This window comes from Acomys russatus, chromosome 23, assembly GCF_903995435.1.
Source record: "Acomys russatus chromosome 23, mAcoRus1.1, whole genome shotgun sequence".
NCBI classification, from domain to species: domain Eukaryota; kingdom Metazoa; phylum Chordata; class Mammalia; order Rodentia; family Muridae; genus Acomys; species Acomys russatus.
In genome coordinates this window covers 19262959-19277959 of record NC_067159.1, presented here as the reverse complement: position 1 = coordinate 19277959, position 15001 = coordinate 19262959, and the positions used below count along the sequence as shown (strand labels likewise).

At 40.1% G+C, this 15001-nt stretch overlaps 1 protein-coding gene across 1 annotated transcript in view; it reads left to right on the top strand.

Annotated features, from left to right (window-relative positions):
• Plppr4 (phospholipid phosphatase related 4) overlaps positions 1 to 14709 on the top strand; it is a 38747-nt gene extending 24038 nt beyond the window's left edge. Inside the window, exons 3-7 of the mRNA XM_051165522.1 lie at positions 1067 to 1196; positions 4447 to 4642; positions 9428 to 9485; positions 10208 to 10381; positions 13329 to 14709. Coding sequence (XP_051021479.1) covers positions 1067 to 1196; positions 4447 to 4642; positions 9428 to 9485; positions 10208 to 10381; positions 13329 to 14657 — 1887 coding nt within the window. The 3' untranslated portion in view covers positions 14658 to 14709. The remainder of the gene's footprint in view (positions 1 to 1066; positions 1197 to 4446; positions 4643 to 9427; positions 9486 to 10207; positions 10382 to 13328) is intronic.
• Positions 14710 to 15001: the final 292 nt, after the last annotated feature.

Sequence of the window (15001 nt, the reverse complement as noted above, 5' to 3'; positions counted from 1 at the left end):
TGAATGAAAAGCCACCTAAATAACATTGAATTCTTTTATCGCTCTTATATTGCTTAAAGTCCCACAGCAAACCCCACTGTTTATATCTTAAAACACTCCTGGCGCTGCAATGTGGTTCTTTCTCTATTGTAAGCATGTCTTCTGAAAGCTTATCTCTCATAAAGACTACACACTCATCCAGAGTCTCCTGTCATCTGCATTCTCCAACAAGATAGTCACTCAGCATGTGGCTTTTCCAAGTCTAAATATATTTAGTTTTAAAGTTTTAATGTAGTACTAGTAACATTAAACATTTGATTCATTTGCAGTGCATACATTTCCAATTCCTGGCAGCTATGTGTAAGTGGTGGCTACCATATTAGCCAATATAAGACATAGTTCTATCACTACAGAAATGATTATGCAAAGACTATACTCAATAGTACTTTTATACCCCGACCTATCTGTGCGTTTTTCCTCATGCTGAATTAAAAATTGTTTAACTGACCAAATGTGCTTGTCAAACATTCCTGAAGCTAACTCTATACTTACTTGATTTCTCTAAGGCATCTTGGGATTGATGTCAAGCATCTCAAAGTTAAGGCAGTATCAGTCACTGTTTAGTTGATTGAATCCCTTTGTGTGATGGGCAGAAAGCTAAAGGCTGATTGTTGCAATCAAATTGAACTTCTGAGACTTTTCACACCTTGAACCAATGCACAGGAGTAGACAAGATGCAGCCAGACCTCTTCACAGAGCCCCATTGCTCATTTTTCACTGCTTGTTAAATACCCAAAAAATACATTTCTTGTGCTTCTGAAGTGTTGAGAAAAAAAAATATCCCACCTGCTCTCTGTTGAATACGCGATGTGTGAGGGGGATGGTGCACAGTTTATAAGTGTGAGTGTGTAGATGTGTGAGGGGGAGGGTGCACAGTTTATAAGTGTGAGTGTGTAGATGTGTGAGGGGGAGGGTGCACAGTTTATAAGTGTGAGTGTGTAGATGTGTGAGGGGGAGGGTGCACAGTTTATAAGTGTGAGTGTGTAGATGTGGCAGTGCTTGTGCTGACACCATGTGGACTTTGCAGATCATGGTGGGAGAAGGGATACTGTACTGCTGCCTCTCCAAAAGAAGGAACGGAGCTGGATTGGAGCCCAACATCAATGCCGGGGGATGCAACTTCAACTCCTTCCTCAGAAGAGCCGTCAGATTTGTCGGTGGGTTTGAGGAGCCAGAAAGAAAGGAAATGCTTCTCTGCACAGAATTGCTGCGTCTAATTACAGATATTAAGCCCTTAAAGCTGTAATTTAGATGTGTATGTTCAGTATGTGATGAGCTTTACATTATACAGGAAACTGTTTTTTTAAAAAAGAACATAATCTAGGCTCTCTTTCTACAATGTGTTATTTAGAGTCAAGACCCTGGCTTTGTGTGCTAGAACATCACACATTTCAGGGCATTTTGCCAAACTCTGGCTCAAGCATAATTTACTTCAAAATCGTTTCACAAAGTGTAAGTTTTAGGTTTTTTTTTTTCCAAAGGCAGAAGGAAAGAGTAAAGACAGAAGAGGAGATGCAAGGTCCATGTAGCACTGGATAGCTTCAAATTACTATGTTACTGAGGCTGGCCTTGAACGCCCCAGCCTCCTACCTATGCCTCCCACGTGTTAGAATTACAGGTCTGTGGCCCAATGCCGTATTTTGTTTTTTACTTTAAATGGAGAATAATTGTCAGTAGGTCATCATTAATTTACAGTGCTTCAGAAATTATTCACATTAAATGAGTCTGTTTTTAGTGGATTATTATTATTTTAGTGGTTTTACCCAGAAGTCACGGTACATGGAAATGTCACCATAGGCTGCTGCATCATGGTTACTTTCTCGTGGTTAGAGTCTTTTGTCCCCCCCTCCACTTCACCTTACATTTTTTAATGAAGTCTATAAGAAAATTACAGGCCAGACTAACCAGTATCTGAATCATTCCAATACCTAAATCACAATTAGCATGGAACCATCTTAATGCAGTCTAAGCCACAGACTTCTCCCCCTGATGTAAGCTGTCTTCTACAATATCACACTCCAACCTAAATGTTTTTACATTTTACTCATTCTATTTTGACAGTATATTTATTTATTAACAAGTTTATTTATTTACCAACATTTATATTTCATGTATTATTATCTTCTACTACTTGATTATATTAATATAGTATGTTATTGGTTTTTTTATATTATTTTTACTTTATATGCTATAGCATGTCAGCATAAATAAATTGGTAGTTTCATGTAATATCTCACAAATACTTAAATTAGATCTTCTCTCCCATGACAAAAAATACTGGTTCTGAATCATTCACCAAATTCTGCTCTTTGCAGTTGTCTTCTTACCATTATAGTGATATGGTTTTTAAAAAAAATCATCCGTCCCCTTCAGCATCATTTGAGGCAAAGAAACAGAACTCCAAGACCCAAAGCTGAACCTAGAGACACGTTTCCATAACAGAATATACTGCTGTGGACATAGAAGTGTTTACTCTGAAATGTCAGCAACCTCATCCTCCTTGGGTCTGGGGAGTCTTATTTTTCAAAGATAAAAAGGCCTTTTGCCTTTTTATTCTGCCTTACCTATTCCATGCAAATCTCGGGCCAAACTGCCTGCTCTCTGTGTTCAACACACAGTGACCTATGGTACACAGTCTTAAGGTTGAATCCTAGGGGAGCTGGAGAGACGTCTCAGTGCCTACTAATGCTTGCTGCTCCTCCACAGGACTGGAGTTCAGTTCTGAGCACCCACGGCAGGTAGTTTTCACCTGCCTATAACCCCAGTTCCAGGGGACCTGACACCTCCCCTGGTCTCCATGGACATCCTCACACTATTGTGCATCCTCTCATACCTACACATAAATTTACAAAAGGAATAGTCCTTATTCACGCTTCTAGGAACTGGAAGTCAGAGATAAGCATTCTGTGTCATACACCCCCGGTGTCGTTGGAAAAGGAACCAGGGCTGTGATGATTAGAAGACAATTACCAGAGAAGAAAAATGGTAGGTAATGTTCGCACTCCAGTACTCCTGGTCTGGGGGTGAGGAACATGAACCTCTCAGAATGACTGCTGGGAGTGACTCATGCCTCAGCATCCAGCCAGTGAGTCAGAATAAGTGCAGGAACCCAGGACAGCCTGGGAGGAGTGGGCAAGTTCTAGAGGATCTATCTCTTAGAGGGAACTACTGGCATGGTGAGCCAAGCAAGTGAGTTCAAACAGGCATGGAGCTTGAGGCTTCGTAATATAAGATTGGTCCCAGAAGATAAAATTGGACTTTTGGCAGGAGATAAAAGAACATCATCACCAAATAAGTCAGTTTCCGCAGTTACACAGGCTGCAACTGCTGCTGGTTATTAAGACAAAGCCTGCCTTCCTCCTTCTCACATAATTAGCCTTCTTAGCAGCACCGTGCTTTGCAGAGAATGAGAATGTGGATTCTGTAGGGTTTGGTAACTGTACCTAGAGTTATAGACCTCGGTGAGAAAAGAGTCCTGACCACGCAGACATGCTCAGAACTTTTACATTATTTTTTAAATTTGCTGTGTACATCTTATCACAAACTTAAATTAGTTTCATTATATTTGTCCTTTGACAGCCCTATACATGTATCTAATGCTTACTGACTACTCTCACCGCCTGATTCATTTCTATATCCTCCCATCCTTGTCAACTCCTCCCTTTCCCTAACAGTTCTTTTCCACATTACTGAACCATTTAGCTCCTGATGGATCTGGGGAAGGAGTGGTCCCTGTCTTAGTTGCAAATCCACCAGGTTCCGATGAACAGTTCAAAGACCATAATCACACAGATGGCCTGACTATATTTGGCTGATCACAACACAGAAAGATATGACTCTAAAAGAATTTTTAATTCTACTGCATTCCTCAAATTCCATCCCTCTCTAAGCATCCCTCAACTTGCCCCAGGTAGATGACACATGACCCATGGAAAATCATGTTGAGTTGACCTTGAACCCTGGAGACACGCCTTACCAGTTAAAGACACACACCGCTCTTGCAATAGAACCCAGGTTGTTTTTAGCCACTCACAACTGCCTGCAACTCCAGCAGTCAACATCTGACACTTTTCTTCTGTACTTTGCGGGCACCTGCACTCACAAATGCACAGACCTACACACAGACTCACTTAATTGAAAACGAATATTCATATATAAAGGATTCACCCCAATTACCAAGAGTGGCTTTAGTATACTTACTGCTTGGGGAATTCTCAGCGCACTGTGTGGCCTTTAAGTATCAACTTAGAAGTTTAGAAAATTTCTATATTATCTCTCAAAATTATCTTGGAGAAATGACAGCATATTATAAGGTCAACACGTCGGTGTGCAATAAAGATGTTAACACTCATAGAAACTCATCTGTGGCCATCGACGTGGTAACGGTGTTCTCCGTTTTGCTTCCAGGTGTCCATGTGTTTGGACTGTGCTCCACGGCCCTGATCACAGATGTCATACAGCTGTCCACAGGCTATCAGGCACCATACTTTCTGACTGTGTGCAAGCCAAACTACACCTCTCTGAATGTATCCTGCAAAGAAAACTCCTACATCGTGGAAGATATTTGTTCAGGATCAGACCTTACCGTTATCAACAGTGGCAGGTTGAAAACTATTTGCACTATGCTGTCATTGCACCATCTAGGCATGCCATTTTCAGTCACGGTGATTTTTAGTCTGCTCATATTTTCATTGAAACAATCTCTTCAGTGACGATAGCACAGAGATCTGCTAGTGACTTGTTCCAAATTCTTCTATTGAAGTCTCCAAATTTCTGATTCATATTCTTGCTATACGCCCACCTTTCACTGAATTCATATTTTGTGTTCGACCACAGTAGGTTTATGATATTAATAATCCATTATAGCCAACAGACAATATGTGTTTTGGACTCACGTCAAATACCAAAAATCTGTGTTATATCTCTTCTTTATACTTTATTTAAAATTAAAATTTAAATAATTAATTAAATGTACATTTTGCTTTCCTCGGTTTTACAAAGGAGTAACACCCGCAGTAACATCTGCTTTCCTTGAATGAACACAGAAATGTTAAACAGCTTCTGACTTTACATTTCAGAAAGTTAAAAACATGTAAACCCAAGAAACTACTAATGCATTAATCTTTTTCAATTATCAAAGTAAAATAAACTTATAAGACAGAAGAGAGTTCCCGAGAAGCTCAAAAGAAATAAATAAAGAGACACAGAGCTCTAAATATGAAAATTGGATTATTTAGTGACTTCTCAAGGAAGCAAATTCCTATGGACCATTCAGTAACTTGAATCTACTCTGAAGAACTATGTTCTGTATTCTTTCTCAGTTCCTACATATTCTTATTTGTGATGAATAGCAAGTATCAAATAATTAGAAAAGTGATAGTTCAAATCTCCTTTATTTTCATGTTTTTACTCAATTGAAAGAAACTTCTCATCCTTTTTCTATGTGTCCTTTCCTATGTGTGTTACCCTGACCAGTATTCTAAATGAATCTTGATCATTAAGTTGTTTAACTTAAGAAAATTCTCTGTTGTTTTAGAGGTAACAGTCATGTGTAAGTGGGCTAAGCAGAGAAACAGTTTGTTTAAAAAAAATGGGCTTTTTATTTTTTAACACATTTTATTGAAAAATAAAGTAATTCATATTACATCTCATTTTCTATCCCATCCCATGCATTGTCCCATTCCTCCCTCCCTCCCACTTTCACCCCAATCCCCCTTCCCTATGACTGTGACTGAGGGGGACCTCCTCCCCCTGAATATGGTGCTAGGGTATCAAGTCTCTTCTTGGTAGTCTGCTATCCTTCCTCCGAGTGCCATTGGGCCTCCCCAACAAAGGGACATGGCCAAATATGGGGCACCAGAAATCGTGTGAAAGTCAGTCCCCAGTCTCCACTTAACTGTGGAGAATGTTCTGTCCCTTGGCTAGATCTGGATAGGGGTTTGATGATGACTGCACATTTTGTCCTTGGTTGGTGCCTTAGATCAATCAGAACACCTGGGCTCAGATCCACCCATTATAATGCTCCTTTTGTAGGTTTCTAGGACCCTCTGGATCCACCTACTTCCCTATCCCCTACATTTTTCTCACCTAGAGTCTCAATAGGATGTCCTCACCTCTATCCCACTTTCCTGATAGGTAAACACTTTCATGGGACCTGCCCCTTGGGCTAGTGTCCAGTTATAAGTGAGTCTCTCTAGCTCACTCATTATGATCATTTCTACTTCAATCCATTTGTCCACAAATTTCGGGAATTCTTTGTTTTTAATAGCTGAGTAGTATTCCATAGTGTAAATGTACCATAGTTTCTTTATCCATTCTTCTACTGAGGGACACTTAGGCTGTTTCCATGTTCTGGCTATTATGAATAAGGCTGCTATGAATATGGTTGAGCAAATTTTCTTGTTATGTGCTGGAGCATCATCTAGGTATATTCCAAGGAGTGGAATAGCTGGGTCTTGAGGAAGCCCTATTCCCATTTTTCTGAGATAGCACCAGATAGATTTCCAAAGTGGCTGTACTAGTTTGCATTCCCACCAGGAATGAAGGAGTGTTCCTCTCTCTCCACATCCTCGCCAGCATGTGTTGTCACTTGAATGTTTGATTTAGCCATTCTGATGGGTGTAAGATGGAATCTCAGAGTTATTTTGATTTGCATTTCTCTGATGACTAGAGATGTTGAGCATTTATTTCTTTAAGTGTGTCTCAGCCATTTGATATTCCTCTGTTGAGAATTCTCTGTTTAATTCTGAGCCCCATTTCTCAATTGGATTATTTGCTTTGGTGGCGCTTAATTTCTTGAGTTCTTTATAAAGTTTGTATATTAGACCTTTGTCAGATGCAGGGATGGTGAAGATCATTTCCCAGTCTGTAAGCTGTCGCTTTGTTCTTTTGACAGTGTCCCCTGCCTTACAGAAGCTTCTCAGCCTCATGAGGTCCCATTTATTAATTGTTGACCTTAAGGCCTGGGCTGTTGGTGTTCTGTTCAGGAAGTTGTCTCCTGTGCCAATGTGTTCCAGGCTCTTCCCCACTTTTTCTTCTAACTGATTTAGTGTCTCTGGTTTTATATTGAGGTCTTTAACCCATTTGGACTTGAGTTTTGTGCATGGTGACCAGTATGGGTCCAATTGCATTTTTCTACATGTAGAAATCCAGTTAGACCAGCACCATTTGCTGAAGATGCTATTCTTTTTCCATTGAATAGATTTGGCTTCTTTGTCAAAAATCAGGTGTCTATATGTGTGTGGATTCATATCTGGGTCTTCGATTCTATTCCACTGATCAACCAGCCTATTACTGTGCCAGTACCATGCTGTTTTAATTATTATTGCTCTATAGCACAGCTTGAGATCAGGTACAGAGATTCCTCCTGAGGATCTTTTATTGTATAAGATTGTTTTAGCTATTCTGGGTTTTTTTGTTTTTCCATATAAAGTTGAGAATTGACCTTTCAATGTCTTTTAAAAAATTGTGTAGGTATTTCGATAGGGATTGCATTGAATCTGTAAATTGCTTTTGGTAAAATGGCCATTTTTACTATGTTGATTCTCCTGATCCACGAAGAAGAGCTGGTTTTTTGAGAAAATCAACAAAATAGACAAACCATTAGCCAAACTAACTAAAAGGCAGAGGAACAGTATCCAAATCAACAAAATCAGAAATGAAAAGGGAGACATAACAACAGACACTGAAGAAATACAAAGAATCGTAAGATCCTATTTAAAGGCATATATGCCACAACATTTGAAAAATCTAAGGTAAATGGACATTTTTCTTGATCAATTCCACTTGCCAAAATTGAATCAAGATCAGATAAACAAATTAAACAGGCCTATTTCTCCTATAGAAATAGAAGCAATCATTGATAGTCTCCCAACCAAAAAAAGCCCAGGGCCAGATGGTTTCAGTGCAGAATTCTATCAGACCTTCAAAGAGGAGCTAATACCGATACTCTTCAAGCTACTCCAAAAGATAGAATTGGATGGAACATTATCAAATTCTACGAGGCCACAGTCACATTGATACCTAAACTTCACAAAGACTCAACAAAAAGGGAGAACTTCAGACCAATTTCTCTTATGAACATAGATGCAATAATACTCAATAAAATACTCGCAAAACGAATACAAGAACATATCAAAGATATCGTTCATCATGACCAGGTAGGCTTCATCCCAGGCATGCAGGGATGGTTTAATATACGGAAATCCATCAATGTAATCCACCATATAAACAAACTAAAGAAAAAAAACCACATGATCATCTCCTTAGATGCAGAAAAAGCATTTGACAAAATCCAACACCCATTCATGTTTAAAGTGTTGGAGAGATCGGGGATACAAGGCACATTCCTAAACATAATAAAGGCTATATACAGCAAGCCAATAGCCAACATCAAATTAAATGGAAAGATACTCAAGGAAATTCCTCTAAAATCAGGGACCAGACAAGACTGCCCACTTTCTTCATATCTCTTCAATATAGTTCTTGAAGTCCTAGCCAGAGCAATAAGACAGCACAAGGAGATCAAGGGGATCCAAATGGGAAAGGAAGAAGTCAAACTATCCCTATTTGCAGATGATATGATAGTGTACATAAGTGACCCCCAAAATTCCACCAGAGAACTCCTTCAGTTGATAAGCACGTTCAGCAAACTGGCTGGTTACAAAATTAACTCAAAAAAAAAAAAATCAGTAGCCTTCCTATATACAAATGACAATCATACAGAGGAAGAAATTAGGAAATCTACACCCTTCACGTTAGCCACAAGCAATTTAAAATACCTAGGAGTAACTCTAACCAAGCAAGTGAAAGACTTGTTTGAAAAAAACTTTAAGTCCCTGAAGAAAGAGATTGAAGGTGACTTGAGAAGATGGAGGGATCTCCCTCATTCGTGGATCCGGAGGAAAAAAAAATGGGCTTTTTAAAAATACACTGTAGAGTATGAAAAATACATTAAGATCTATTGGTTTGGGAAAGTTTTTGTTATTTAATGTAATGAAACTATCTTGGAACATAAAAAATGTTTAGAATAGCACAGCCCTGCATTTTATTAACTTTTACAGTGAAATGCTATAATTGTAACCAAAGAGTAGCTATGTTTCCCAAGCCAGTTCAGAGTTCACCTCACATGTTTCTTTGCTAACCTGATACTTATTTTCTACTTTGTTTCGCTAAAAATACATCACTAACATTATTTAATGCTAATGGTGACCAGCAGTGCTCCTGAGGGTGGTAAAACACTCCACTTTTCTCAGTAAACTAAACATAAATTAAGGTTATTGCTAATTGCTTTGAGGCTTTGAGTTGAACATCTTACCCAGAGTTCTTTAGAGATTGCTGGCAGCACATTTAAACTAAAATGCATAACCTGGCTGTCTTCCTTTGGCAGAAAGTCATTTCCGTCCCAACATGCAACCCTCGCTGCCTTTGCTGCTGTGTATGTGTCTGTAAGTATGGTTTCCTCGTTGTTAAGTTGTGACCTATAAGAAAAGCTGAGTGTTTTTGCCAGGTGACTAATTAGATTATAATTTAGTTCTGCCTCCCTTTAATACCGTAGCATCTAAAGCAATTATCAGATGCTACTGTAAAAAAAAAAAAGTATAATCAAAGGATTTTTCCTATAGAGAGTATTCATACTTGTTTAACCTTGGACCATTTCAATGCAATACTTGGAAGGAAGATATTTATGAAATACATAAATATAACAAAAACTAAAATTAAAGGATTTTTATTAAATATATAAAAACATAGACAGGAACACAGCTTTTCATATTTATGTGACAATGGTGAGTTCTAGGTTGTTGTCAAGTAGATGAGTATTAGACAAGAAAGAACCCTTGTGTTTGATTGACACTATAGTCTTCTAAGTAGTATATTGTGAGACAAATGAACTAAATCTGTGATACAGAAGAAGAAGACTAGGATTCTCTGGCCAAGTCCACATTGCTTCAATGTTTTTCTAACTTTCCTGTAGTTCTGCTGATTATTTTGTGAAGGTCATCACGCATTTCCCTCCTTGGCAGGCTGAAAACTTAGCCATGACCAGGGGCATGGGTGAGCGTTAGCTGAGTGTATCAGTCAGACTTTTGTGTTGACATTGTTGTTTGCTTAGACTTTTCCAATATAATGGCCTTTCTGGCACACTTAACCCACGTCTTTCATTTTAAAGATGTACTTCAATTCCACGCTAACTGATTCCTCTAAGCTCCTGAAGCCTCTCTTGGTCTTCACATTTGTCATCTGTGGAATCATCTGCGGGCTAACACGGATAACTCAATATAAGAACCACCCAGTCGATGTCTATTGTGGCTTTTTAATAGGAGGAGGAATCGCGCTGTATTTGGTAAATAACACTATTATTATTTGGTGAAGTGCAGCTTAAGATGGAAAGGCTTGCCTAGAATGTTTTGTACAATAAGTTATTCATAATGTATTTTATATTCATGAGATAATCTTAGGGTGCATCTTCATTCTGAGCCAAATTACACTCTACTTCCAATAAAACGATTTAATGAGTTCTTCTTACAAGCCAAAATTGATTTGAGAATTATTGTATTTCATTTTTAAAGAGAGCCCAGAGAGAGAGAGAGAAAGAGAGAAAGATGCCATGCATATTGCAATTGTACAGGATTGTACAATTGTAAGGAAAGCGGGCATAAGCAAAAGGAGGGGAAGTGGAAGGTTAGCGAAAGTTGCTATAATTTCCCCAACAACACAAATGCAGCACTTTCCTGGATGGAGCCGCTTTCCACCTAACAGTGAAATTTTTTTCATTTTTTTAAATCTCTCCAACATGCTAAATATCTTCAAGATAAGTATTCGCATTATAAGGAAGTTGTTAGCACCTAGTGAGCTCAGTCATGCATACATGCATCCTTTCATTCGGCTTACTTATTCATTTTCTACCCATTGTCATCCACCAGAAACAAAGGGAGATGAGATGCATCCCTCAGACAAGCATTGGCATACAAGGTTACAACATGTTTAGTGATGGAAGGTGGGTCCTTGCCAATAGGAAGCTGCCAAAGGAGCATCAAGATCCTAGAAATGATATGTTTTTAAAAAAAAAAATATTTAAGAGTAAGAGAGTAGAAAACACACTCAAAAGGAAGAAATTATCCTGCAAAGAGATAAATATGTGAAAGAGCCGTTGGACAGAATCAGAAGTGTCAGAATGAAAAATGACAGCCAAATTTGTAGTTTGGAGAACTGGATTGATGGTGACAACATGAGTAGACCAAGTAAATAATCAAGTTCATATGCTGCTGGAAAGGCATGCAGCAGTTCATGATGAATCAAAGGCACTGAAATAGTAATGTCTGAAGGACAGAAGAGCCATGAGTACTTCGGAAGGCAGTGACATTACTTATAGAAGTGTCATTGTGAGTTTTTCAAGGCATGTAAAATTGCCAGGTCACAGAATGAAAAAGAGCCAAGGATAAGCAATAGGCAGGCGAGAGACAGGAACCAGAAACGAAAAGGAAACTAAGAGAGGCTGACAGAAATAAAAGTCAGTTGCTCATAGCCACAGTTCTCAGTCATGTGATCTTAGTGCTTGTAAGAATGGAATAGCACAAAAAAAAATCATTAAAAAGAAGTATTTCTGAAGTGTGCAATAATTTCTTCTTTATAAACAAGCAGATCTAATGGTTAAACTTTAAATTTTACTGTTACACACTTCCTTCATCAGAGAAGGAAGTGATCACATTAATGTCACATGTCAGAGTGGCTAGGGGAGCGATGGCTGGCAATGAGGGTGCTACAAATGGAAGGGAAAGAGATTTCCACTCCTTAGTCTGTGCATTTCCTTTGCATTCCTGTGAGACTATGGTACCCTGACATCCACATGAGCTGTACAACAAACCCAAAGTTTAATTAATTAATTAACTTGCTTCATATTCCTTTAAAAATAAGGATTAAATAACTGTATTACCATTTTGAGCACTGAATACCATACAATAGTGTCAGAACTTGATGTTTAGTGGCAGATTTCCCTAAACATACAAATGTATGTAATTATTAATAGAGACAGGAAGAATTGGTAGCAAGAGCATAGGTATATAGTATTTCAAAGAAGACATTAACTAATATTTAGAAAAGCCAGGGCGATGTTCACTTCTGTAATCTTAAGAGATTGAAGCAGGGAAATTGCAATTTTAAGGTCAGACTAATCTACTTGAGGAAAAGAAACCTTCTAAAAAAATCAATCTAAATATGATGGTACATGCCTGGAATCCTAGCACTTGAGAGCAGAAACAGGTGAACAGCTGCAAGTTTGGGGCCAACTTGATCTACATAACAAATTGTAACTCAACCAGGTTGCTATAGTGAGTTCCTTTCTCAAAACAGAGAGAGAAATGGGAGGGGGGAGAAGGAAGGAAAGGGAGGAATGGAAGGTTTTATTCTATTTGGAACATTATCACCCCTAAGAATATGCTTCTCCTCAATGTGAAGCATTCTATAAAATACTAAAACCAGGAAACTGCGTTGCTTAGACTTTAAAAGTGGACCCATCCACCTTCAATTGATATTATCTCCCAGGCAGACACTTGTTTCATAATCTTATCTCTGAAAATCCAGCAGGTGTTAGGTCTCCTGTAATCAGGATAACAGTTTTGAAACTGAAATTTAACCTTTTCGGAATCTAAAAAAATAAAACTAATGAACTAAATATGAACACAAAATTAAATAAAGTTTGGCAAACATTTGGTATGAAGCAGCAGTTTATTCCAATTTTCCCCCTTGAAGGTCAGGTTTAAAGGAGAGAGGCAAGGCTAAAGTCAGTGTGATTTGCAACAATGTATATGTCCCAGCCCTCCTTTCCAAACTCCTTGGTGTTTTTATAAATGAGCCATTGTTCTGTTTCCCTGCAAATCCTCTGTTTGCCATCAGAAGGTATGACTTAAAACGGAAGGGAACACAAGGCATTGGAGCTTCTTGGCTTGTCACTCAAAAAGAAGCTCCTGGGTCCAGAAAACAAATAGCTTTGAAACACAGAAAAATGTTTTTATTTCTCTCATTGTCTATCTTTTCTTTTCAAAACACTCAGAGAGTGTGACAACAACATCTGCTGTGACTGAAAAGAATCGTCCCAATTTCTGAGCAATTAGCTCAGTGATCTAGACAGTTACAAGCTACCCCCCTGAGAAATTGTACTTTTCATTGTTTTATTGGTCCATGGCTTATGCTCAGTGCCTACCTCAGTTGTGTGTCCCTTGGGCAGTCTCAGGCAAGCATGATTAATAGCGCCTTCTAGTGTGTGATGCCTGTTGTTTCCCCTCAAACACCAGGGCCTATATGCTGTGGGGAATTTTCTGCCTAGTGAAGACAGTATGCTTCAGCACAGAGACGCCCTCAGGTCACTGACAGACCTCAATCAAGACCCCAGCAGGGTTTTATCAGCTAAAAATGGAAGCAGCAGTGATGGAATTGCTCACACAGAGGGCATCCTCAACCGAAACCATAGAGATGCAAGCTCCTTAACAAATCTCAAGAGGGCCAACGCTGATGTAGAAATCATCACTCCTAGGAGCCCCATGGGGAAGGAGAGCATGGTGACCTTTAGCAACACGCTGCCAAGAGCCAATACCCCTTCTGTGGAAGACCCGGTAAGAAGAAATGCGAGCATCCATGCCTCTATGGATTCTGCCCGGTCCAAGCAACTTCTTACCCAGTGGAAGAGCAAGAATGAGAGTCGCAAGATGTCCCTACAAGTTATGGACACTGAACCCGAAGGGCAGTCACCACCCAGGTCCATAGAAATGAGGTCCAGCTCGGAGCCCGCAAGGGTCGGAGTGAATGGAGACCACCACGTCCCTGGCAATCAGTACCTCAAGATCCAGCCTGGCACAGTTCCCAGCTGCAACAATAGCATTCCTGGAGGCCCACGTGTGTCCATCCAGTCCCGCCCTGGCTCCTCCCAACTGGTGCACATCCCTGAGGAGACCCAGGAAAACATAAGCACTTCGCCCAAGAGCAGCTCTGCACGGGCCAAGTGGCTGAAAGCAGCAGAGAAGACAGTGGCCTGTAACAGGAGCAACAACCAGCCGCGCATCATGCAAGTCATCGCCATGTCCAAGCAACAGGGCGTGCTGCAGAGCAGCCCCAAGAATGCTGAGGGTAGCACAGTCACCTGCACAGGCTCCATCCGCTACAAAACCCTGACAGATCACGAGCCTGGGGGCAACGTGCGAGTGGAAGCCCACCCCGAGAACAACAGGCCCATCATCCAGATCCCATCGACGGAAGGTGAAGGCAGTGGCTCCTGGAAGTGGAAGGCTCCAGAGAAAGGCAGCCTGCGCCAAACCTATGAGCTCAACGACCTCAACAGGGACTCAGAAAGCTGTGAGTCCCTCAAAGACAGCTTTGGTTCTGGAGATCGCAAGAGAAGCAACATCGACAGCAACGAGCACCACCACCACGGCATCACCACCATCCGAGTGACCCCAGTGGAGGGCAGCGAGATAGGCTCAGAGACGCTGTCTGTGTCCTCCTCACGCGACTCTACCCTGCGCAGAAAGGGTAACATTATCTTGATCCCGGAAAGAAGCAACAGCCCTGAAAACACCAGAAACATCTTCTACAAAGGAACCTCTCCCACGCGGGCTTATAAGGATTAAGCAATGGCCCTTCTTGTCATCATTTCGGTGACATTTGCCCCACCCCCACCCCACCCCAAGACTACACATTTATTCTACCTGGTTTGTTTTATTTTGTTTTGTTTTGTTTGGCTTTTTATTTCCCCTGGAGGACTTGGAACGCCTTGCCCAAATAGATTGTTCACTATCAGCCTGGAACTCTGATTGAACTACCACAGAAGTTGTGGCTATTTTACACCAAGGGAAAGAAAAAGCACAAAGCAAGATCCAAGCTAATCTCATCATCCGAACAGTTAGTTCCTTAAGAGCTGTCACTGAGGCTTTGCAGCGGGCACTACTAAGACAACGCGGTCTCCTTCGATGTA